This window comes from Pelodiscus sinensis, chromosome 9 (assembly GCF_049634645.1).
Source record: "Pelodiscus sinensis isolate JC-2024 chromosome 9, ASM4963464v1, whole genome shotgun sequence".
Lineage (NCBI taxonomy): Eukaryota > Metazoa > Chordata > Testudines > Trionychidae > Pelodiscus > Pelodiscus sinensis.
The window spans coordinates 48,839,756-48,865,353 of record NC_134719.1 but is presented as its reverse complement, the minus strand read 5'-3'; the positions used below and the strand labels follow the sequence as shown (position 1 = coordinate 48,865,353).

General features: G+C 45.9%; 1 protein-coding gene across 1 annotated transcript in view; it reads right to left on the bottom strand.

The window, feature by feature from the left end:
- Nucleotides 1-15,851: 15,851 nt before the first annotated feature.
- Nucleotides 15,852-25,598, bottom strand: part of LOC142830641 (uncharacterized) — a 32,874-nt gene continuing 23,127 nt past the window's right edge. Inside the window, exons 5-6 of the mRNA XM_075937118.1 lie at nt 18,122-18,224; nt 15,852-15,892 (exon numbers count right to left, since the gene is read on the bottom strand). Coding sequence (XP_075793233.1) covers nt 15,852-15,892; nt 18,122-18,224 — 144 coding nt within the window. The remainder of the gene's footprint in view (nt 15,893-18,121; nt 18,225-25,598) is intronic.

The following is a 25,598-nucleotide window of genomic DNA, read 5'->3' as shown; positions in this document are numbered from 1 at the left end:
TTTTCAAAATGTGGGCTGTTTTACAAGGAAAAGTATGAATTATTGAGGTTCATTTTTAAGTAGCTGTAATTGCTCAATTTGAAGCCAGAGCAATTATAGTTTCAGGCCTGGTCTACACTAAACTAGAAAGTTCATGTTAAGGTACACAACTCCAGCTACGCTTACTTGGAGTCAGCTTACCTTAAGCCTAGGCTTGGCAGCGTCCACACTGCAGAAAGCTGATAGGAATTGTGACAGGGTATATTGCAAGGATTAACCAGAGCTACCTGGCTGAGATAGCCCCACTCCCACAGGCCATACTCCGCTGGAGGACAAGTATAAAGGCTGGCAGAGCAGCTCAGTCACGGCTGATCACTGTGGAAGAAGAAGGTGCTGCCAGAGCTCTGGAGGAAGAGCTGCAGACAGACTGTATTGTGGAGGCCAGCCAGTGGGGAAGGTCTGGAGAAGGCCCCAGTCCAGAGGAAAGTGAAGACGAAGCTGAGGACCATGGGTATGGTAAGTAGCCCAGGGTGGAGGGTACAGCAGGGGTTGGTAAATCCCCAAGAGCTGTGTGTTTCAGACAGATTCCCTGCTGAGCTACTGGTGGGATACTCCCACCACTGACAGGGTCCTGGGATGGGACTCGGTGGAGAGGGAGGGACAAAGTCCCCCTACCACAACCCTATTTATCCCCATGGGGGCACTACAGCTGTGATTATTGATTCTGGTCGCTACACCTTATTATCCTGAGAACCGGGAATAGAGTAGGTGGCTAGCTAAGGTGAAATCATCTAAATAGGACCAGCCTGACCATACAGGCAAACTAGGAGGGCACCTAGGGCACCAGACTTTAAGGGTTGCCAAATTAGATAGAAATGAATCTCTTATAAACGGAAGTATCAAATATTGTATTTGTCAAACAGTGCATCATTGCCATGTCATAATTTGAGTTATATTAATTAGTTCACATTGTGGAGCACTGCTGTGTATGTAATTTGATGTAAAATAAAATTAAAAGGTTCCACAATATAGGTTCAAAAGAGCCCTGCCTGGGTTTGCTGCCTGGGGGTCGTGCCTGACAATTCTCAGTAGCCCAGTGTTGGCCAGTCATACAACTGAGTCAAAGTTGCTCACCAGTTAGTAAAGGCTGGTCAGAGACCTGCAACAGCTGTTCTGCTATGTTACGAGCCATGAACCTAAAGACGCTGTGACCAGGAAAATTGTGTGTTGTGTTTGAATGAAAAATTCAGTAAGTGGTTTAAACAAGGTTGTAAAAGGAGAAGCACAAGTACTGATGAGATCACGATTGTATATTTATTGTAGACTATTACTCTTAAAATAACAATAAAGCCCTGATTTTCAAAAACATGATTGCTAATGTTAACAAATACCACTTTACATATACGGTCCTTTCCATTCTAATTGCAATAATGTTCATCCAAGCTGCAGCTTGCATGTGTGTTTTTGTTCTCTCTCTCCCAAGCAGAACTGTCTGAAGTGCTTCCCTCCCAAAGCCCAGCTCATTGGCTGCAGGTAAGGTCATATGTGATGTATCAAATGTGCCCCCAAAAGCATATCACCCTGGGCAAAGGCTGGCAATGGAGATGGGACATCCAGCCGTTCAATCCCCTTTTTCAATCATTGTTTATCCAAAGCAAAACAGCTTCAACAGGAGAGATTGTAGGACCCCCTTCCCCACCTCCACACACCTCCACACAGACTATTCCATAGCTCAGTGGATGGAGCACACTCTTGTGAAAAAGGGATGCCCTTGCTCAAATTCTTTCTCCCCTTTTGACAGAGATGAGGAATTGAACCTGGGTGTTCCACCTGCCATGTGAATGCTCAAACCATTGGACTAAAAGTTGTTAGGTGGACAGAATCAGAGGCATTCACCATCATCTTCTCTGGATGGATTTTGACTGGGAATCTATAAATGGCCTTTGAGCATCCCTGAATAAGTAGGTGGATCACTCTGGAGCTTAAGTGGGAGACCACATCTATATGCCTAGAATGAGGAATCAGTGAATGTGCCCAGAGGCAGAAATTTATGTGCCAAGGACACTTTTATCCTGAAGACTTAGAGCAGTGGTCACCAACCAGTGGATCGAGATCTACCGGTAGATCTTGGAACCTCTGATAGGTGATCCTCATGGGTTTGGCCAGGAAGCTATCAAGCGCTGGTACTTCAGTTGCCTCTCCACCCAATTTCATGCTGCTCCTGTCCTCTGCCTGGGAGCTGTCCCCCTGGGAGCCTCCTGCTTGCTGTGCAGTGTGTAAGAGGGAGAAGAGAGGAGGCGCTGATGTCAGGGTGTCCCTCTTCCCCCCAGTTGTGTACCCTATCTCCACAAAGGGAGAAGACGATGGAGGGAGGTTGGCAATGCAAATCTCTGTCACTATCTCACATTGTGTTTATCTCTGTCATTCTCACAAACACACCCTGTCCTTCCCTCATCTCCTGACCCAACACGTACATGAGGGGTCGTTACTGCTTTTAATGCTTGCAAAGTGGGTTAATTTGGGTTTTTGCCTGGTCTGTGTGTTTTATAATTTTCAGTTCTCTCTTATGCTTAAATGTAATTCTTTGGGTAGAGAGTTCTAAAATGCCTAACCTGTTGTAGATGGAGTAATTATCCCTGTGGCAATTGCTGTTCCTGGAAGTGGCTGGCACGTCCCTGCATCCCCTGAGAGAGGCAGAGCAGGGAATCTCTGCATACTGTCCTTGCATGCAGACCCCACTCCTGCAGCTTCCATTGATTAATAATGGGGAACCAGCAGAAGCTGTGGGTGCAGTGCCTGTAGATAAGGGGCAACACATGGCTTAACTCTACTGCACCACCACCCAGAAGCCATCTCAGTTAAACAGTGACCAGACAGAGCCTGCTTCCTGAACCCCTGTCCCAGGGCTGAACTTCCTCCTGCATCCAGCCTCCTGCCCCAGATGTAAGTCCCCCTGCACCTAAACTCCTTTCCAGAGCTTGCACCCTGAACACCTCCTGGACCCCAATTCCCCTGCTCTGGGATAAGCGCAGAGCCCCTTGCACACTCCAAACTCCTTGGCCAAAGACCAGAGCCTGCACCTCAACCCCTATTCCAGACTGGTGAAAGTGAGTGGGGATAGGGGAGAAAGGGGGATGGAGTGAGCAGGGAGAGGCCTCAGAGAAGGGATGGAGGAGGGGAAGGGCATCAAAGAAGAGGCGGGAAGGAAGCCAGGCAAGTGTATTTGGGTTTGAGGGAGATCTTACATTATACTTAAATTGAAAAAGTGAGAATGCAAGTGGCTACAGGGTTCAATGGGAATTTTGTGGATTGCCCTGGAGCTTGCAACTGGAATTTTGGAATTTACTGTTGAGGTAAGGCAAGATTAAGGATGATAGTACAGGACAAAAGTGTGAAATTCTGGTCCTTTAAATTCTTTCTTCCTGTGGACTGAACTCAGGTGAGAGATTTATGGCTTTGTAAATAATTTGAGTTGTTTCTGTGGATGCGTAAATCCCACCTGTCCCTATAGCTTGCGTTCTTGTGCCAGTCTAACCCAGAATGATAATTAAGACATTAGGGCTACGTCTACACTGGCCTCTTCTCTGGAAGAGGGATGCTAATTTCGAACTTTGGAATAGGGAAATCCGTGGGGGATTTAAATATCCCCTGTGGGATTTAAATAAACATGGCCGCCGCTTTTTTTCCGGCTTGGGGAAAAGCCGGAAAAGAGCGTCTAGACTGGCGCGATCCTCCGGAATAAAGCCCTTTTCCGGAGGATCTCTTATTCCTACTTTCAAGTAGATCCTCCCTGAAAAGGGCTTTATTCCGGAGGATCGTGCCAGACTAGATGCTCTTTTCTGGCTTTTCCCCAAGCCGGAAAAAAAGCGGCGGCCATGTTTATTTAAATCCCGCGGGGGATATTTAAATCCCCCGCGGATTTCCCTATTACAAAGTTCAAAATTAGCATGCCTCTTCTGGAGTAGGGGCCAGTGTAGACGTAGCCTATCACATAGGATTATAGGATCATAGAACACTAGAACTGAAAGGGACCTTGAGAAGTCACTAAATCCAGTCCCCTGTCCTCATGGCAGGACCAAGCACTATCTAGATCAACCCTGATAGATGTCTATCCAACCTGCTCTTAAATATCTCCAGTGATGGAGATTCCACGACCTCCCTAGGCAATTTATTTCAGTGTTTAACCAACCTGACAGTGAGGAAGTATAACCCTTCTGCGAGGTAGGTCCTGCAGCAACCAGGGCCGGGTTCAATATCTAGGGGTCCATCTCACACAGAACCAGATCGAGCCTCCACCCAGTAGCCTGGGAAATTCCCACACCCCTGGGCACCTCTGAAAGGCAATGCTTCCTCACTCGCAAAAAAACTTTTAATGAAAGAGAGAGAGAGAGAGAAGTGACATGGCATTAACTTGGGAAAATAGCATGAACAGGTTCATAACTCCCCACGAGTAACCGTCCCAGCTCAAATGGATTGAGCAATATCCTTGGCCTCTCAGGTTCACTAGTCCAACAAGGTAAGGGTTCCATTCACTTATCAAAACTTTCCCCGAACTCCACTTCAAACGCCCCACTTACAGCTCTGTCCAGTCAGTGCAGACCCAGACACATCACCCTGATGACTTCCTTCATAGAGCCTGATGTGATGCCACCTGTGTGCTGTCCCTGCTGCCCGCCGGTCGTTCCTGCCAGCTGCTCCACTTGCCACCTGCCACCTGCCACCGCTCCTACCGATCGCCTGTCGGTTGTTCCGGTCAGCCGCTCCATTGGCCACCTGCCGCTGCTCATACTGGCTGCCCATTCATAGAATCATAGAATCATAGGACTGGAAGGGACCTCGAGAGGTCATCGAGTCCAGCCCCCCGCCCTCAAGGCAGGACCAAGCTCTGTCTAGACCATCCCTGACAGATGTCTATCTAACCTTCTTCTTAAACATCCATGGCTTTTCAAAGATGATAGCTAAAGGCTCAGATACCTCCTCTAAAATCTCCTTGAGTATTCTAGGATGCATTTCATCAGGTCCTGGTGACTTAAAGACATTTAACTTTTCTAAGTAATTTTAACACATTCTTTTTTAAAATTTTAACTTTTAAACCTACCCCTTTTCCACTAGCATTGACTATGTTAGGCATTCCGTCACCATCACTCGTCTTGGTAAAGACTAAAGCAAAGAAGTCGTTAAGCACCTCTGCCATTTCCAACTTTCCTGATATTGTTTCTCCCTCTACATTGAACAATGGGCCTACCCTGTCCTTGGTTTTCCTCTTGCTTCTAATATATCTGTAGAATGTTTTCTTGTTTCCCTTTATGTCTCTAGCTAAGTTTTGTGTCTTTGCCTTTCTAATCTTGCCCCAACATACTTGCATTATTTGCTTATATTAATCATTTGTAATTTGACCTAGTTTCCACTTTTTATACAACTCATATAGTATGAATTTCATATTGTATGTAGAAAGCAAAGTAGTAATAAAAAGGGGTCTGTGTATTCACTTCTTTATAGTCCAGTCTTATTGTAATCTCTTTGCCTGCCTGTTGCCTAGATATTATTATAGCTAAGCATGCAAGAATTAAATATCAAGTTTCTCAGCTTAGTTTCTGTCAGGACTGCCTATGGAAGGGTAAGGGAGGCAAAGAAGACCATTGTCCTGGGACCCAGTGATTCAAAGGGGCCCAGAGCTCCCAACCATGGCCACTGCTATGGTGGCAGTTGCAGTAGCCAGAGCCCCAGACCCTATAAATTGCTACCAGAGCACCGGCTGCATGCTCCATGTGGCTATGAGATCTGGAGAAGATGCACTGTGCTCTAGGTGATGTGGAGGGCTGGTGCCCCCAGCTCTATCCCTATGCCTGGGGCACTACCCCTTCCAGGAGTTCAGAGCCACCCATCCCTCCTCCTCCCCACCTTGCCCATGGGTTGCAGAGGTTGTTGGCTCCCCTGTTCCTGCATTCAGGTGTCACGTTGCTGAATTGGAGGGAAGCAGCCAGATCGCTGCTGCACCCGTAAGTGGGGGTGTTGGCCCCAGAAATTGGTGTGGGGGGAGCCATGTGGGGTATTGAATGGGAGATTATTGTTTGTTGATCTTATGTACGCTATTTATGTGAGTGTATAATGTCTGTGTGTGTAGGTAGGAATCTGTAATCTGTGTGGAAGCTGAATATTTCTGTGAATATGGTTGAGCATTGCTATGGACAGGCTGAGTAGTGAAGCCCTGTGGAACAATGGCCCTTGATGGCCCAAAGACACACCTAAAGCAGGAGGGCGGAGACCCAAGAGCTGCCAGCAGAGAGAGGCTGAGGACCAGGGGACTTGCTGCAGACTAGAAGAGGCCAGGAAGGAGTATAATGAGGCCATGTGGTCGATGCCATTTTGTTCTCAGCTCAGCACTTCATCCCAGAGGCAGCACTGCAGGGATTGAAGAGCCCGGAAGACCTGTGAACCCATCCTGATCGTAGGATGTGCAATAAGAACTTTTAAACCAGCAGCTGTAACATCTCTGCTAGAGCCTGCATCGAGGACTGGGAGATTCGGTGCATGTAACGTACTGTACTTTAATAACCTTACTCTCAGGCTTTTCTTTCTTGTAATAATAAACCTTTAGATATAGATTCTAAAGGATTGGCCCAGCGTGATTTGTGGGTAAGGTCCAGAGGGTAAATTGACCAGGGATCTGTGGCTGGTTTCTTGGAACCGGACAGAACTTGTTCGGGGTAGGTGGGATTGGGTGCTAGGACCCCCCACCTGTGTATAGGCCCGGGGCCATCTGGGGCACGGATATTGCTGGGGCGTCAGAGGGGTTTTGCTCGGGAGGCTTCAGGCAGGCAGCTGAAGCGCTCTGTGAGACTGGTTTGTGGCCTGTGTGGAGAGGTCGCCAGTCAGGGGGACTGTAAAGAGCCCCGGATTTGAGCAACTCGCCCTGAGCGGACGCCCTTAGCTGTGCCCAGACACGGCCTGGTCCGTCACATCAGGTGCAACAAAATAACCCTGAGTGTGATACACTACAGACAAACTAAGTAGGAAGGACACCTATTATAGCAAAAGGGAAACCGAAAGCCTTGAATGTCAAAGCATGGAAAATTCTCTCTGTTCTAATCACTTTCTTTCTGAAGAATGAGAATAATTTAAATGTACATCATTAAAAAGTTTCATTGTTCAAATTAGACCTCTTTGGAAAGTGCTAATTATTATCCTTTAAAAGAGGGGGAAAACGCTTTCATATAGTCATCAGTAACCTTGATTAGTCCTTAAGATAAAATAACAGTTAAATAAATGTTTTAGACTTTGGTTTCATACAAAATTCATTCCACTCCTAATTGATAGTCTTTAATAATTTAGAAGTAGTTTCTAGTTTTAGTGTCTTGACCTTATTCTAATTCTTATTGACAAGAGCATCTCAGGCATTCGGTCAGAAGGCCGAGTCTCCTCATTTATCTTTTTCTCTTTTTGCCAGACTCCGTATGGCCTCCGTACGAACCACTTGAACATCAATCCACCTTCTAGGGAAGTTGTAATACCCTGGAAGTATTGAGTAATAGGTCCATCTCCATTGGGATGACTCATCTGCCAATGCCAAGAGTGTCTCCTTCACTATGGGGCCTGTTAATTAATGGCCAGATCCTGAAACTCCTTGCTTGCAGCATTTATAAACAGCTCACTGATGTGAGTGTGGGGTTCAGAGCCTGGGTTCAAAGAGGCAATTTCTATCCTGATATAAACCTGTGAAATAGCTTTCAGGTTGGAATGGAAATTCAGGAATATAAGTCGGGGGCAAAGGTCCTGGCACTGCAAGCAGCTATGTGGGAGTGAACCTCTGTGATTAGATGGGAACCCATTTACGTAACTGGCACCAGGCACCATGCCTGCCAGATCTGAGCAGTTTGCAGAAGTGTGGTCTTGCATACTTCTGTTTCCTATATAACAGTATTACAAATGAATTGGGGCATTTTTGACACATCCTTTTGCAAGGGGGGAAAAAAACCCAGGCTCTTCCTCATCTTAATACCTAATATATTGAAATGAACTTGGGGTTTCATCTTGAGTCCTAAATGTGCCAGCACTAGAGATAAGAGTACGCTTATTAAGATTGCAGATGATACAAAGCTGGGAGGGGTTGCAACTGCTTTGGAGGATAGGGTCATAATTCAAAATGCATTGAATTATGCAATGAGGTGTAACAGTTAATCTGAACTAAGGACTTAGTTCAGATTAACTTCTGACTGCTGCGTGTCGCCGCGGGCAGTCAGTTCGAACTAAGGGGATTTAAAAATGGTACCCTCCTGGGAACAGGCAAATGAAGCCCGGGATATTTAAATCCCGGGCTTCATTTGCAAGTTCGAATGCCTACATTAGCCACCCTAGTTTGAAGTAGGGGGCTAGTATAGACATACCCTGGGTTACCTAGGGAAGTAGTGGAGTCTCCATTCCTAACGGTGTTTAAGTCTCGTCTTGACAAAGCCCTGGATGGGTTGATTTAGTTGTTATTGGTCCTGCCTAGAGCAGGGTGCTGGACTTGATCACCTTCTGAGGGCTCTTCCAGCTCTATGGTTCTATTGTTCTATGATTCTACTCATCCTTGTGGGCACAAATGATACTGCGAGGTGTGACACTGAGCGGATCAAGAGTGACTAGAGGGCTCTGGGAGTAGAGGTAAAGGAGTTTGGAGCACAGGTGGTATTCTCTTCGATCCTTCCGGCAAAGGTAGGGGACCAAGCAGAGACAGGTGTATCCTGGAGGTGAATGCCTGGCTGCAAAGATGGTGTCACCATGAGGGCTTTGGGTTCCTCGACCATGGGATGCTATTCCAGAAAGGATGGCAAGGCAGAGATGGCATTCATCTTTCAAGGAGGGGGAAGACCCTATTAGGACACAGACTGGCTAACCTAGTGAGGAGGGCTTTAAACTAGGTTCGACGGGGACAGGTGAGCAAAGCTCACGGGTAAGTGGAGAACATAGAGACATGGGAGATGGGTCAGAAATGGGAGGGAGCGTGGGCTATAATAGCAGAGAGAGAGGAGGGTCAGGGCAAAACTGGGAGGCAAGATCAAATTAGTATCTTAGATGCCTATATACAAATGCGAGAAGTATGGATAATAAGCAGGAAGAACTGGAAGTGCTAATAAATAAATACAACTATGACATTGTTGGCATCACAGAAACTTGATGGGATAATACACATGATTGGAATGTTGGGATGGAAGGGTACAGCTTGCTCAGGAAGGATAGACAGGGAAAAAAGGAGGAGGTGTTTTCTTATATATTAAAAATGTACACACTTGGACTGAGGTATAGATGGACATAGGAGACAGAAGCGTTGAGAGTCTCTGAGTTAGGCTAAAAAGGATAAAAAAACTAGGGTGATATCACGGTAGGAGTCTACTACAGGCTATCTATCCAGGTGGAAGAGGTGGATGAGGCTTTTTTTAAACAACTAACAAAATCATCCAAAGCCCAAGATTTGATGGTGATGGGGGACTTCAACTATCCAGATATATGTTGGGAAAATAACACAGCGGGGCACGGACTATCCAATACGTTCTTGGACTGCATCGGTGACAACTTGTTATTTCAGAAGGTGGAAATAGCTACCGGGGGGAAGCTGTTCTAGATTTGATTTGAACAAATAGGGAGGAACTGCTTGAGAATTTGAAAGTGGAAGGCAGCATGGGTGAAAGTGATCATGAAATCATAGAGTTCACAATTGTAAGGAATGGTAGAAGGGAGAACAGCAAAATAGAGACAATGGATTTAAAGAAAGCGGATTTTGGTAAGCTCAGAGAGCGGATAGGTAAGTTCCCATGGGAATCAAGACTGAGGGGAAAAACAACTGAGGAGAGTTGGCAGTTTTTCGAAGGGACATTGTTAAGGGCCCAAAAGCAAGCTATTCTGCTGCGTTGGAAAGATAGAAAATATGGCAAAAGACCATCTTGGCTTATCCATGAGATCTTGCATGATCTAAAAATAAAAAAGGAGTCCTATAGAAAATGGAAATTAGGACAAATTACACAGGATGAATATAGGCAAACAACAAAGGAATGAAGGGGCAAGATTAGAAAGGCAAAGGCAAAAAATGAGCTCAAACTAGCTACAGGAATAAAGGGAAACAAGAAGACTTTTTATAAATACATTAGAAGCAAGAGGAAGACCAAGGACAGGGTATGCCCACTGGTCAGTGAGGAGGGAGAAACAGTAACAGGAAACTTGGAAATGGCAGAGATGCTTAATGACTTCTTTGTTTCGGTCTTCACCGAGAAGTCTGATGAAGGAATGCCTAATATAGGGTGTGTCTAGACTACATGCCTCCTTCGACGGAGGCATGTAGATTAGCCAGATCGGAAGAGGGAAATGAAGCCGCGATTAAAATAATCGCGGCTTCATTTAAATTTAAATGGCTGCCCCGATCTGCCGATCAGCTGTTTGTCGGCAGATCGGGGGAGTCTGGACGTGATGCCCCGACAAAGAAGCCTTTCTTCATCGACACAGGTAAGCCTCGTGAAACCAGGCTTACCTGTGTCGATGAAGAAAGGCTTCTTTGTCGGGGCATCGCGTCCAGACTCCGCCGATCTGCCGACAAACAGGTGATCGGCAGATCGGGGCAGCCATTTAAATTTAAATGAAGCCGCGATTATTTTAATCGCGGCTTCATTTCCCTCTTCCGATGTGGCTAATCTACATGCCTCCGTCGAAGGAGGCATGTAGTCTAGACACACCCATAGTGAATACTAGTGGGAAGAGAGTAGGTTTAGAAGGTAAAATAAAAAAGAACACGTTAAAAATCACCTAGAAAAGTTAGATGCCTGCAAGTCACCAGCGCCTGATTAAATGCATCCTAAAATACACAAGGAGCTGATAAAGTAGGTATCTGAGCCTCTAGCTATCATCTTTGGAAAATCATGGGAGACAGGAGAGATTCCAGAAGACTGGAAAAGGGCAAATATAGTGCCTATCTATAAAAAGGGAAATAAGAACAACCCAGGAAACCACAGACCAGTGAGTTTATCTTCTGTGCCAGGGAAGATAATGGAGTAAGTAATTAAGGAAATCATCTGCAAACACTTGGAAGGTGGCAAGGTGATAGGGAACAGCCAGCATGGATTTGTAAAGAACAAATCATGTAAACCACTCTGATAGCTTTCTTTGATAGGATAATGAGTCTTGTGGATAAGGGAGAAGCGGTGGATATGGTATACCTAGACTTTAGTAATGCATTTGATACGGTCTCGCATGATATTCTCATCAATAAACTCGTTAAATACAACTTAGATGGGGCTACTATAAGGTGGGTGCAAAACTGGCTGCATAACCGTACTCAGAGAGTAGTTATTAATGGTTCTCAATCCTGCTGGAAAGATATAAGAAGTGGGGTTCCGCAGGGGTCTGTTTTGGGACCAGCTCTGTTCAATATCTTTATCAACGGTTTAGATATTGGCATAGAAAGTACACTTATTAAGTTTGCAGATTATACCAAGCTGGGAGGTTGCAACTGCTTTGGAGGATAGGGTCATAATTCCAAATGATGTGGACTAATTGGAGAAATGGTCTGAGGTAAACAGGATGAAGTTTAATAAAGACAAAAGCAAAGTGCTCCACTTGGGAAGGAACAATCAGTTTCACACATACAGAATGGGAAGCGACTGTCTAGGAAGGTTTATGGCAGAAAGGGACCTAGGGGTTATAGTTGACCACAAGCGAAATATGAGTCCAGTGTGATGCTGTTTCAAAAAAAGCAAACCTGATTATGGGATGCATTAACAAGTGTGTTGTGAGCAAGACACAAGAAGTCATTCTTCCACTCTACTCTGCACTGATTAGGCCTCAGTTGGAGTATTATGTCCAGTTCTGGGCACCGCATTTAAAGAAAGATGTAGAGAAATAGGAGAGGGTCCAGAGAAGAGCAACAAGAATGATTAAAGGTCTAGAGAACATGACCTATGAAGGAAGGCTGAAAGAATTGGGTTTGTTTAGTTTGGAAAAGAGAAGACTGAGGGGGGACATGATTGCAGTTTTCAGGTATCTAAAAGGGTGTCATAAGGAGGAGGGAGAAAACTTGTTCATCTTGGCCTCTGAGGATAGAACAAGAAGCAATGGGCTTAAACTGCAACAAGGGAGGTTTAGGTTTGATGTTGGGAAAACGTTCCTAACTGTCAGGGTGGTTAAACACTGGAATAAATTGCCCAGGGAGGTTGTGGAATCTCCACCTATAGAGATATTTAAGAGTAGGTTATATAAATGTCTATCAGGGATGATCTAGACAGTATTTGGTCCTGCTATGTGAGCAGGGGACTGGATTCAAAGACCTCTAGAGGTCCCTTCCAGTTTTAGTGTTCTATAGTTCTATGATTCTTTAATTGGGACTATGTGTAAGTCTATACACGCTTTTAACCTCTGTCATCTTGTAGCCAGACAGGAACCCCCCTGTAACATCCATTTTTGCTTGCCTGGAGCATCCAGGGGGCAAAGAGTAGAAAGCCCAGGCTGCTGTGACCGTGAATGGCTGTAAACAAAGATACTCCAATTGCTGACCAAGAGGCTGCCAAGGAGTGCCCTTGACTTAACCCATATTGATATGAACACCCAGCCGTCCGCGGGGGGAGGAATCTCTCGCCCAGTAAAAAAATGTCTAGTACTCACAATTTAGTTATCTCTCTTGCAAGTGTAAATTAACTTGAAACTTGCTTGTAAGAACTGGCGCCACAAAACGGACCAGTACAATTTGGCATCTTAAGATAAGAAAGAGGATACGGGCCCCCAGGGGTATAAAGATGGGTCCAGCAGCACATTTACTCTGAGTGTCAATCTACCATCTATCTGCTGGTTGGGTTAGGTGTTTGATCTCCCGAGGTTCCAAGGGGACACCCACCTCGTATTCGTCTTTCCTAGGAATTGAGAGACCGGTCCTGGCCTGACACGCTGGAGTTGAGAGGCACAGAAGGGGGTAAAAATTGTACCTGGATGTGGTCCTTTGTCTTAAGTGGACACATAGACTTAGAGCTCTTTAAAGATTAAGCTGTCACTTGGTACCATTATTTCTATTTTCTATCTTTATTTTCTTTGTAGCCATTTTTAAAATCTGTATTTGCTAGCAGTTAAGAAAGAGAGCAATAGCCATTGTAACCATATGCTTTTATAAGTCTTTTTAATAAACATGTAACTGTTTAAGTTTTTAACCTGACTCCTTCAGTTGCTGTAACAGAACCAAGCACAATTTAAAAGAACGTCAGCCCGTCATAAGGGACAGGTATAGGAAGAGCTTGGGCGTTTGGATCTGTGTCACTCCCAGGTGACAGGTCCGTTGGGCCACCTCTCAGTCTTTCCCAGGCTGCCCGCTGCGAAGGGATTTTTGCATCCTAGCAGCTAAAATCTGAGGTGTAATAAGCTCTTCCTATAAAGGGGCGTCTGTTGGCCTGCTGGCTACCCTCTGCGACGGGACCCCGGTCCTAGCAGTAAAGACACGGATGTTAAACCTTTTCTCGGAAACACACACACACACACTGCCCTGACTGTCGGCTGACACATCTTAATAAAAACAAAACCATACTGATTGGGTTGGGTTTCTAAATGGTTTTAGAGGGTAAGCAGTACATAGCAAATAAAAAAATCTATTCCATGCAATAAAAACTCTCTGAATAAAACAACAACCAAATTAATTAAGATTTACTTTCTTTGATGTTTAATTTAGGCAGCATCACATCAATGACAAGATTTCAACCACATGTGGCCCTAAACATTGAGAACATTGTGATGTTGTTAAAATTAAATAGCAAAGTCAGTAAATTTTGATTAGTCTGGCTGACTTTATTAAATGGAGGTGTTTTTTTTGTGTGCATGTGTGCCTGTCCATCTGTCCTAAACTGATATGCTTTTTTTTTAATTTCCAAACTCCCTACATTCTTTTGCTAGAATCTGCCTGCTTTTCCTTAGTCTCCTCGTCATGAATTGATTTTCTCATCAAGCCCTAGAAATGTTAGATTGCCTCATTTCATTCCATTTGTTTAGACTTTAATGGTCATTTGCAGAAAGCATAAGGACATTAAAGCCTTTCCAAGATGAATATTTTCTATTAAAATAACTGCGAAGAGGGGTATTGAGAAATATGTACATAAGAAATTGAACGGCTTTCATATCTTGGTCACCAGTTCAACTCTAGCTTATGATAGTTGTGACTGAACATTATTTCTACCAGTGGCTTACATAGCAAAAGGGGTTCTTCTGAGTTCAGTTTCTATTGGACAGATGCAATTTACTTGACAATGCACATCTTGTCTGCAGTCTCAGAAGAGAAGCTAAAGACCTTTGGGTCTTTGTCTACACCATGAGTTTTTGCTGGAAGAGGCAATGCAAATGATGCACTAATTAGCATATTTTCAATCTTCATTTGCATAATCTCCTCCGATGCCTTTTGCACAAGAGGTTTTCGCACAAAAACAGGCAGCATTGAGAGGGATGAGGATCTTGCACAAAAAAGTTTTTTTTTCCTGCAAAATGGACACGTCCATACTGTCTGTTTTCGCGCAAAAACCTCTTGTGCAAAAGGCATCGGAGGAGATTATGCAAATGAAGTGTGACAATATGCTAATCAGCCCCTCATTTGCATTGCCTTTTCCTGTGTAGACATAGCCTTGAGGTCCAATTTAGAATTTATGTACAATGGCAAGCCATCATGGGTAGGTTAGTGCCTTAAAATATTTTTTAAGATGAGAGAAGGGTGGTCTTGTCATTACAGGACTGGGTCAGAAGAGAACAGGATTTCATTTTCTATCAGTAAAAGTGAGTGATTTGGGGGAAGTCACTTAACTTTCCATACCTCACTTCTCCATCTTAAAAATAAAGATAATCTCCTTCTTTTTCTTCTTGTAGATGTACACATATATGTGTGTACCAGCCTAGCATACTGGAGCCTGAAAAGTGTGCCTAATAGTATCCAGGGGGCCCCCACTGACTTAGAGATCACCCATGGGTTCTGAGAGTGCTGCTATTTCACATTCCAGAGGAGGTGTTTCTCCAAAGAAATGGATGCACCATTTCCCATTGATAGTCGCAATAACAAGATTACATAAGAACAGCTGAAACTAGCTTTGGGTATGTCTAGACTACATGGTTTTGTTGACAAAAGTGGACTTTTGTCAACAAAACTATACCTGTGTCCACACTGCTGTTGACATAACATCGACATAACTCAGCAGTTTTGTCGATGGCTGTAAACCTCATTCCATGAGGAATAACACCTTTGTTGACATAGTGGATGCAGGGGAGAAGTAATTTCAACAGAAAAGGCCTCCAGAAAGAAGCCCTGGTGGACACTCCTGCCACAGCTTTCAACTCTATTGTTCCTGCCTGCAGCCATCTTTAAAAGGCACAAGCACCCAGGATAGGCACTTTGGCAACAAGCCACCTCCAGAGAGGACCATGACGGTGGAGCTCTGTTGTGTGGTGAGCCATGTCCCAAGAACAAGCCCCTGAAGACCCCCCCTGGCCCTTCCAGGGACTCATCCCCCCGGGAAGCCAGGGACACCAAACGGTGGGCACCCTCCTGGTCAGGGCCAGAAATGAAAGCCCTCCTGGAGCTGCAGGCCGAGGAGGAGGCTCTTCAGCTCCCTCAGAGCAGGCACAGGAACGCTGACATCTATGGCTGAATGGCTGACAGCCTGGCCGAATGGCTGACAGCCTGGCCAGGAGAGGCCACCACCCCCACACGGCACCACATGTGAGGGCCAAAGTCAAAGAGCTCAGGCAGAGGTACATCAGGGCCCGTGAGCACAACTCCCACTCCAGGGAAATGGCACACACTTGTGCATATTTCAAGGCGCTGGACAGGATCCTGGGGCCAGGGGAACCCTTGCCTCCTGAGCGGCTGGTAGAGTCTGGGCTGGAGACCCCTGCTAAGCAGTGGTCGCAACAGCAGCCTGAGAACCTGGAGCTCCTAGAGGAGGAGAAGGAGGGGGAGGAGAACAGTGCCCAGAGCACCCAGGAGCCAGATGCCCAGGTGCAGGAGGCCTCCCAGGCAACTTTGGACACCAGAGAGGGAACATCAGGTGAGTGCTGTGAGGGTCCAACACACACAGGGCAGGGCAGGTGGGAGCAAAGTGCACGGTGCAGTACGGCAACATGTCATGCTGATCACAGCCTGGGAGAAAGGGGTGCACACCTATGGCCACCATCAGGGAGAGCTATCATATCCCTGTACCCTCACGGCTGCTAGGCATCACCTGCTCCTGCAGGCAGTGATACCAAGGGCAGGCATGGGTTTGGGACGTCAGGATTGCCTCACAGCTGCAGGCTCAGTACTCTGTGGGAACCCCAACTGTGGCCTGACACTTGTCTGTGTTGCTTGGCCATGGGATGTATGCGAGGGGGGGCAGAATGGTGGCCTGCACACCTTCTGGGCTCCAGGGAGGCTGTGGCTGCAGGCCAGGCCAAACTATGCCTTACTGAGATGCACATGAGCAGCCTCTCACCCTAGGACAGACACTGCCTGCTGACAAGTAGGAGGGCATGCCCTCTCAGGGAAAGGGTGAGCATGCATGACTGACAACCAGGGGCAGCCCTAGACTAGCTGCCAGCAACTGGCGCCCTAGGCAAACCATGCAATCAGCGCCCTCACCTCCAAACCCCTCGATATTGCACCACCATTTGGTGCCCCATTTAGTGTGGTGCCCTGGGTGACCACCGAGTTCACCTATATGGACTGGCTGCCCCTGCTGATGACTTTTCCCTCTTGTCCTCCACAGCCGGACCATCTGACCAGGAGAGAGGTGCCACACCTGCCCCTCCACCCAGACTGCCAAAGGGAACCCGGCGGCACTGGTGCACCTATCTAGACCTGGTGCGACAGCACGTTGGAGTCCTGCAAAGAATGCAGGACTCAATGGAGAGGAGGCTGGAGGCAGAGGCCGAGTGGCGCCGGCAGTTGGCTAAATTTACCCAGCAGCGCAGGGACATCTGCGCAGCAATCTGGGAGGCCATGGCCTTCCCTGGTCCTGTGCCTGGTCCTGCCCCTCCTCCACAGCCTGCCCTCACCTCAGCCCATGTTCCCCCTCAGCCCCTGCCATCCCAGACCCAGGTTCAGCCCCACCTCCTGCCCAGCCCCCTGCTGTGGCAGCCTGCACGTGCAGCCGGAGGCGACAAGGCCTCTGGAGCCAAACTGCCAGGGGCTCTTCCTCCAGGCAGCCCCCTCAGCCCTGAGCCTCCTTCCCCCCCTTCCAAGTTGGCATTCCCCCTTCCTACCAGTGAGACAAACTGAGGGACGCACTGTATTTTTTCCAAACAGTTTATTTTATTACAAATATTTTTATTTCTCTGAACACAAGAGTTATTTATTTTATTTTGTTCTAAAAGCAACAGTTAAATAAACTGCACAAAAGTTTTCACCACCACCTGTCTCCATTCTCAGCGTGTGATGAATGGGTCGGTTGAGTGAATGTGGGGATGGGAGGGGTTACAAGGAGGAAGGCATTGGGGGTATGGGGCACTTCCACATATGGAAGGAGCTGGGACCAATCAGGTGCCTCCCTATGCGAATTGCTCCCTCAGGGCTTCCTGAATGCGCAGGCCCAGCTGGTGAGCTTGCTGGGTGGCAGCTGTCCGGTGCTGCTCAAAGTGCTTCCCCTCCACATCAGATCATGTCCCCCACACATGGAGGAAGGCCTCCCCTTTCCTCTCCACGAGGTTGTGCAGCACACAGCATGCTGCAGCCACATCGGGGATGTTGTGTTCAGCTGCGTGAGAAGGCACCTAAACCTGCCCTTCAGATGGCCGAAGGAGCACTCCACCTGGAAGCGAGCCCTATTGAGACAGGAGTTGAACAGTTCCCTGCTTCCATCCAGGTGGCCAGTGTAGGGCCTCATGAGCCAGGGCATGAGAGGGTAGGCTGCATCGGCCATGATGCACATAGGCATCTGCACATTCCCGACTGCCAGGTTCCTCTCTGGGAAGAATGCCGCAGCCTGCAGCCTGCCGTACAGGTATGAGTGCCTGAACACGCGGGCTTTGTGTACCTGGCCTAACCACCCGACACAAATGTCAGTGAACTGTCCCCTGTGGTCGACCAGGGCCTGCAGCACCATGGAGAAATAGCCCTTCCTGTTGATGTACTGTGCTGCCCGATGGGGCAGAGCGTGGATGGGGATGTGGGTCCCATTGAGTGCTCCACCGCAGTTTGGGAACCCCGGCCCTGCAAATCCAGCCAGGATGGTCTGCAGGTCTCCGAGGCGGATGGTCCTGTGGAACAGCTTGGCATTGATGGCCATCACCACCTGCATAAAGGGACAAATAGAAACACACAGAACAGAACACAACATTACAGGGGTTGCCTCAGCTGCTGAAGGGTGTTTCCCCCTCCCCCGCCAGACCCCAACAGCCCCCCCCCAGACAATCCCTCCCCCACAACCTGCCCCCCGCACCATGGCAGGGTGAGGCTGAGAGGGCTTCTACCTCTGCCACCCCATCCTCAATTCCCCATGTCTACATGTGTTCATGTGCCCCAGTTTGCAAAGCTGTGCCTTCCCCCCTTTCAAATGTGTCCCAGAACAATTGGTCATCCTCCTCTTCACCCTCTTGTCAGACTTGTTAGTCTCCCTTTACTGGTTCTGGGATCCTTGAAGTGGTAAATTCAGAGAACATTTGCCAAAATAGTCCCCTTTGACAGCCCTCATCAACCACATTGATTGATTGCTTCCCTGATTGTTGTGGGTGTGGAAGAGGCACACCTGGGGTTGCTGAAAGTGCCTGGACCAAGAGGCCTCCCTCCATGTGAATATGCTGGAGCTTTGGGTCAGCTAAAATGCATGTCACACTTTCTCGGCCTGTATCAGAGACTCAGGGGTTCACACATTTCCAGTAATACCACTTGGATGTATTATATGAAACAATAAGGGGGAGCACACTCCAGGTTGCTCTGCCTAGCGGGGTTGAGGCTGTGGCAGTTCTACATTGTGGAGAAGTTTACTCCAATATCTGTTCACGTATCCAGGGTTTAGAATCATTTTGCAGATCATCTCAGTAGGAATTTTCCCCTCAGTCTCAAGTGGTCCTTGAGGACAGGTGTCCTCTGACTCATTTTCATAGCTTACTATAAAGGACAACACAAATACTCATTTGTTCTGCGCTTGAGGGCTCCCTGTCTGAGCACTTCCACTTCAGCTTAACTTTCCTCTTCACCTTTCCCTTGAGCATGATTTTTCCTCAGGTCAGTCTCCAGGTAGTCCGTCGGGCCAGGCTCACTCTTACTATACTGGCATAACTGAGACCATGCTGGCTCTTCCATCTTCTCTCACTGTCTACAAGGAGATGTGCCATAGAAAATTAGTTCAGTGATTGACTTCAGTTTTTCCATTTCCCTGAACTTTTGTGGATGTCAAACATGTCAAAACTTCCTTGTCCAATACAGTTTTGCTAGAATGACAGGATGCAAAATATATTTAAACAAAAAAGCTACCAGCTTCTAAGTCATGTTTCCAAAAATTAATATATAACATCCAATCCATTTAATTTCTCCTCACTTCAGGAAATTTCAAGTGAGAGAGACAAAGCAGTTTAATGTTCCTGTAGAGCTAGGATGCTTTGCATGATGACAATGATTTTGAACAGTGGCTGCAAAGGAATGTTCATGTTTCACATAACAGCCTTTTCTTGAAATCTTAATTTAACCAATTTCTGATTTACCTGCACTTTGACAGCTTCTCACTATAGTCAGTTGTTTTTCAAGAATCAAAACTGGTAGATAAAATGTGCCTTTCCAGAGGAATTATGGAAGAGGAAAAGACATTAAAAATTAAATCAATTAATTATTACACCTGTGTGAGATGTAGATAGCTGTTGAAGAAAAAGTAGCTCACTGATAAGTGAAGGTGTATTCACAAGGATATGCCATAACCTAGAGCCCAATGCAAATAATGCCTTGTCTCCAGCTCTCAGTAGTTTCTTTTACACTGAGGCTACGTCTAGACTGGCATGATTTTCTGGAAATGCTTTTAATGGAAAAGTTTTCCGTTAAAAACATTTTCGGAAAAGAGCATCTAGATTGGCACTGACACTTTTCTGCAAAAGCACTTTTTGCGGAAAAGCGTCTGTGGCCAATCTAAACGCACTTTTCCTCAAAAAAGCCCTGATCGCAATTTTCGCGATCGGGGCTTTTTTGCGGAAAACAAATCTCAGCTGTCTTCACTGGCCCTTTTGCGCAAAAGGGACTTTTGCCTGAACGGGAGCAGCATAGTATTTCCGCAAAAAGCACTGATTTCTTACAGTAGGAAGCCAGTGCGTTTGCAGAAATTCAAGCATCCAGTGTAGACAGCTGGCTAGTTTTTCCGGAAAAGCGGCTGATTTTCCGGAAAAACTGGCCAGTCTAGACACAGCCAAATGGTTACGTGTCCATAACAAAGACAGGTGTATTGGGGGAGTTGCAGATGGAGAGGGAATCACAGGTGTAACCTGTGCCCACACCACTGAGACCCTTAAACCAGGACCGTAGTTGGACCCAGAGGTAAAAAGCAAAACAGCAGATGGTGCAGAATGCTTTGTCATTAGCAGGAGCTACAATGGTGGTAGCTAAAAAAGCCTCACAGTTTCTACTTAGGCACAATCTGGCCCTTTAGTTATAATACAGCAAATAGCAAAGTATCCTTATTAAAATAACAATTCTCAACTTTGAGTGAGTGAGCACTGTAACTGATCATGAAGTAGAAATAAGTGCACTATAAATAAGTGCACATGCAGATACAATACCCTTATATTTAGCATTATTTATCCAGCTGTGAGTACATGCTTGGCCTGATTTCTGGTTTGAAATTGGTGTACAGGTTGCACCTCTATAAACTGGGACTCCCCAGTTACAACATCAGTGGTGTGGCAGGACTACAGATGTTCCAGGGTCAGAGTCCCAGCCCACTGAAGGGAGAAGATTGGAAAGGCTGGGAACTGGTGTGATTCAGGCACCTCAGGGGGGAGTGGAAGGAGACCAGCATGTAGCCGAGGGGGGGGTCGTAATAGGTGCATCCCAGCTGGGAGCCAGAAAGCTACCACACTGTTGGGGTGGGGGGAGGAGGGAGGGAGCTGGGAAGCCTGGTGTTTGACTCAGCTGGGCTGTCTGAGGGAAAGCCTAGTGGAGTGGTGGGGGAAGATGGGTGGCAGCAGGGGGGCCATAAATGACCTCCCTTGGATCAGCAAAATCCCTCTTCTGGGACCAGTCAGGTCCTAAGGATGCTGGACCAGGGAGCTCTAACCTGTATAGCAGGGGTGTGCAGTCCCTGGTGGGTCCCCACCACTATGTTTGCCTCCACTTTTGCAGGTATTGAGGATCGCAGCTCTTGTTAGCTGTGAATCACCGTTTGTGGCCAATGTGAGCAGTAGGAAATGGCATCCCGGTTCGAGCTGCTTCCCTCCACTCACATTGGCCATGAATGGTGATCTGAAGCCAATGAGGGCAGTGATTGTCCAATACCTGCAAAAGCACAGGTAAACATAGTGGTGAGGGCCCTCCAGGGATTAACCCTGGCAAGCTGCCACTTTTTTATTGCCTGCTCACCACTGCTGTAGAGGTAATGGAAGAAGAGGGAATTCCAACTGACAAAAAAAAGCAAGTGGTGCTGAACTGGCAAAACCTGTTTTATTTATGTGATCATTTATGAGCATGCTGTTCTTCAAAAAAAGATTTTTGAAGGAACTGGTAGCTTAGGAATTTTCAGTAAACAGAATTAGAGAAGTTATTTGCTGCTGTAATATCTTCTTTACTCAGAATAGTAAAGGCTCTTGTAATTCCGTTTTCCTTTCATGACTAAGTAGGGAGTTCACATTCCAACTGCATTTGTGGTTCAATTTTTTTTTTAATTTCAATTTCTTCAGCATTAATGCAATACAAAAAAAATACACAAATTAGAGACAGAGTGTGTCCATCTGTAGTGCTGGTGATAAGCACACTCAGAAGGGGAAAAAAGTTTTTTGCTTTCTTTGAATGTTTGTTTTCATTAACTCTCAAAATAACACTTTAAAGTGCCCTTCACCAAATGAAAGGCTGTTCCTAAAGGGCCTGGTACATTAGGAAGTTATTTCAAAATAATAACTCCCCAAATAACTATTTCAAAATAGTGTCTCCACACTACAGGGAAGCCTCAAAATTAGTTTGAGGCAGGTTCCCTTAATATAGATGCACGATCTAGACTTTAGAGCCCCAGGAAACACTGGGGAGTAATTACTTGGAATGATTCTGGGGAGTAATTCCAAAATAGCAGCAGTGGAGTGTCCACACTATCGCTATGAAATGCCTATTTTGAAATAAGTGGTTTTCCTTGTGGAAAGCAGGAGTTATTATTTGGAAATAACCAGCCCCTTAGTTCAAAATAAGAGGCTCCCCTTCTTATTTTGAGATAAAGGCAGTTATTTCAAACTTATGAAAGAGATTCTATCCTGGATTATGGTCCCTATGTGTCTCTTCTGTGTAAAAACACTTAGAAATAAAGTATTTGTAAATGCCTCAGGTTCATGTTATAGGTTTATTTTCCCTAATGCGGCATCAAATCAGCATTCAAATGATGCTATTGGTGTTAGGGAGCATGTCTGTTTCAGTTCTGAACTGGAAAGAGAAAGACGTGTCTCTGCATAAATATCTGAAATTGATGGGAAGACTAATCCCTGATATACAGGCTGGACTTCTAAAATCTGGGACTCTCTGCTCCAGCAACATCTATGGTCCGGGACCACTCAGGTCCCGAGGGTGCTGGACAAGGGATGTTCAACCTCTATTATCTCTCTCTATATAAATATATAAAAATTTCCCGTGAGAAAATCCTGTGGGATCAAGTCATCACTTCATCTGCGTCATCATGCCACCACTGCCACCCTCAGACACTTGCTGTGGCCAGCCTTGGTGCTGTCCCTAGCTTCAGCTCCCACTTCACACCTCAGGGGGCTGCGCTGTGAGGGAGGAGCTGCTGGGGCTGGGACCCCTCCACCATCCGAGTCTGACTCACCCCACCGGGTCGACACCAGATCCCCTCCACCATCTGAGCCTGACCCCCTCTCCTGGGCTGCATTGAGTCCCCTCTCTCCTGGCCAGACACCTACCCCAGTGTGCTCTTGCATGCTCCCCTGCTCTTGCATTTCCCTCCAGGCCAGATACCTAGCCCCAGAGAAAGCAGGGTTGGTGAGTATAATGAGCAGGAGGCGTAGCAACCTAGTTGTCATTAGAAATATATTCACTTGGAAATACATGAGAGGGTACATAGCCCTGTTATTTCAGGATTTATGTGTAGCTCCAATGTATATTTTATGTTAATCTTTATAAACAGAGAAGAGGTAAACAATTGTTCTCTCATTTAAAGTATGTACTATTGCTATTTTCATTTAATCAGATATTTGGAAGGGATTTCTTTGCCCTCTGCAAGATGCATCAAACTGATAAAGCATACAAATAGGAATTTTCAGAAAGGTCAAGAATTCAAGTCTCAAATGACACTAGCAACTGAAAAATGTGAAGTGTTGAAAATTCACAATGATTTTTATGCCAAGTTTTGCATCCTTATGTTGAGTTTGTGAAGGTCAAAAAACATTTGGAAATATTTGTAGAATTATGGTAATTAGCTAATAGTCAAAAAGTGAAGATATTTAGTGTATTTTTGTAGTGCAATGGATAATTTCAGGATTAGAGTAACATATTCTTAATTATTTTAGTCTCATGTTAAAATAAAATAAATAGGAAATAGGCAAGCGGGCTATCGATGTAAAAGTATTTAGTAGCCTAAGGGTGAAGATGGGTAACAAGCAGAATTTTCAAAAGTGCCTACATGCATAACTCCCTCAATGACATTTAGGCACCTTGGCATATCTGAAAATCCCACTAAATGTAAATTTGCATCTTTAAGATCCTTTTTAATACCTTTAATAGTCTGGTCTAAGAAAGAGACTAGCTAGGATCATGACGAAGCTGTCCCTTACTACACAGGGTGACAAAGTCAGATTTGGCAGCAGTAAGAGAATTGTAGAAAGAAGATATGTCAGCCCTTGTCCCTATGAGGTGAAATGAGGACATCTCAGGTTGAGACACCTGAGTCCAATTAAGGTTGTTGGTAACCTTTAAAAAAATCTAATACGGTGTGTGGGTATGTGTGGATATGTGCGTGAAAGAGAGGCAGGAAGTATGGGCAGCAGGGAGAAAAGTTTTCTTCTAGGGAGAAGGCTGTGCCTATCCCTATAGGATAAATAATTTCTGTTATTTATCCTATAGGGATAAATCCTATAGAGATAAATTAACAAATTAACTTCTGTTTGGGAAAGTACTGGAAGTCAGATACCAGGGTAAAAAGGCAACACCCCAGGGCGGGAGTAAGAAATTAGCTTTCTTTGGTGTTTTCAATTTAGTTTTTGCTCAGGAGAACTACTTGGGCCAGCTATGATGGCCACCTGATAAATACTACAAAAATAAATTAGAGCAGGACTGATTTATTCTAGCCCTCCTCCCCACCAGAGGGAGAACTACTGAGGCTGACTAGATGAAGGAGTTGTCTTGCTACAATAGTGATGTCCAGTTAAGCAATAGTGATGTCCAGTTAAGCAGTTTTTATAACTTCCTTGAAGCCTTCATCAATGGCCACGATCTGAGTAGGGTCTACACCTGAATAATTTGCACATTTACATATTCAGATGACTTTTCTGGAAGTTTTAGATGCATAAAGAATTCAGGATTAAGCCTCAAAATTTTCACTAAGGGTATGTCTACACTACAGCGTTGTTTTGAAATAGCTTATTTCAAAATAGTTATTTCGAAATATCTTATTTCAAAATAACTCATCTAGACACAAAATGCATTTCGAAATAGCATTTTGCTTTTTTGAAAAATCGTGTCCACACTGATATGATGCTGAATCTCATTTAAGGCTGGCCAGAATTGGTTCTGGCTGGGCATCAGGTCAGGAGTTAACTTTTGTGGCTGCTGCCTGAGGCTATCTGAGACCTGTGCTTAAAGGAACCACCCTAGACAGCCAGTTCTCAGCTTTCCCTGCTTGCGTGCCTAACTTGCTGAGGGACAGCAAAGCAGCTCCTTCATTTTCATGCAAACCTGGATTCACATGTGGCCTTTGGTGGCCAGGCTGGCAGCCATCTGCCTGTAGATGGTTGAGTTCTTCTGTTTAGTGCAAAGATCATGGATGTTGCAGGCACCCCCCCAAACCTGAATTAGGTCCCTGATCTCCGCACTGGACCAGGCAGGCCCCTGCCTTTTCTGGCCCCTGACAGGCTCCTTGTAGCTGGCAGACTGGTCTTGGGGAGCAGTGGAGAGCTGTCTGGCAGTGGCTGGCTGGCTCATCCTGGGGCTACTGGGTCAGGTGCAGCGACTGTTGGCTCTGGGCTGGCAGGCTTGGAGCTGGCATAAGCACTGTAGCCAGAGTCTACCCCTTTAAGGGCTCTTGGGAGTGGGGGAAGGGAGAGGAGTTTTCTTGGTTGTGCCCAGAGTGGTCACCAGAGCACCCAGAGAAGGGCTGAAGGCCCCCTATTTCAAAATAAGCATCTACACAGTGCTTATTTCGAAATAGCAATTTCTAAATTGACACTATTCCTCATGGAATGAGGTTTGCCAATTTCGAAATAAGCCCTCCACTATTTCTATTTAATTTTGAAATAGTGGTTTGGCTGTGCAAATGCTG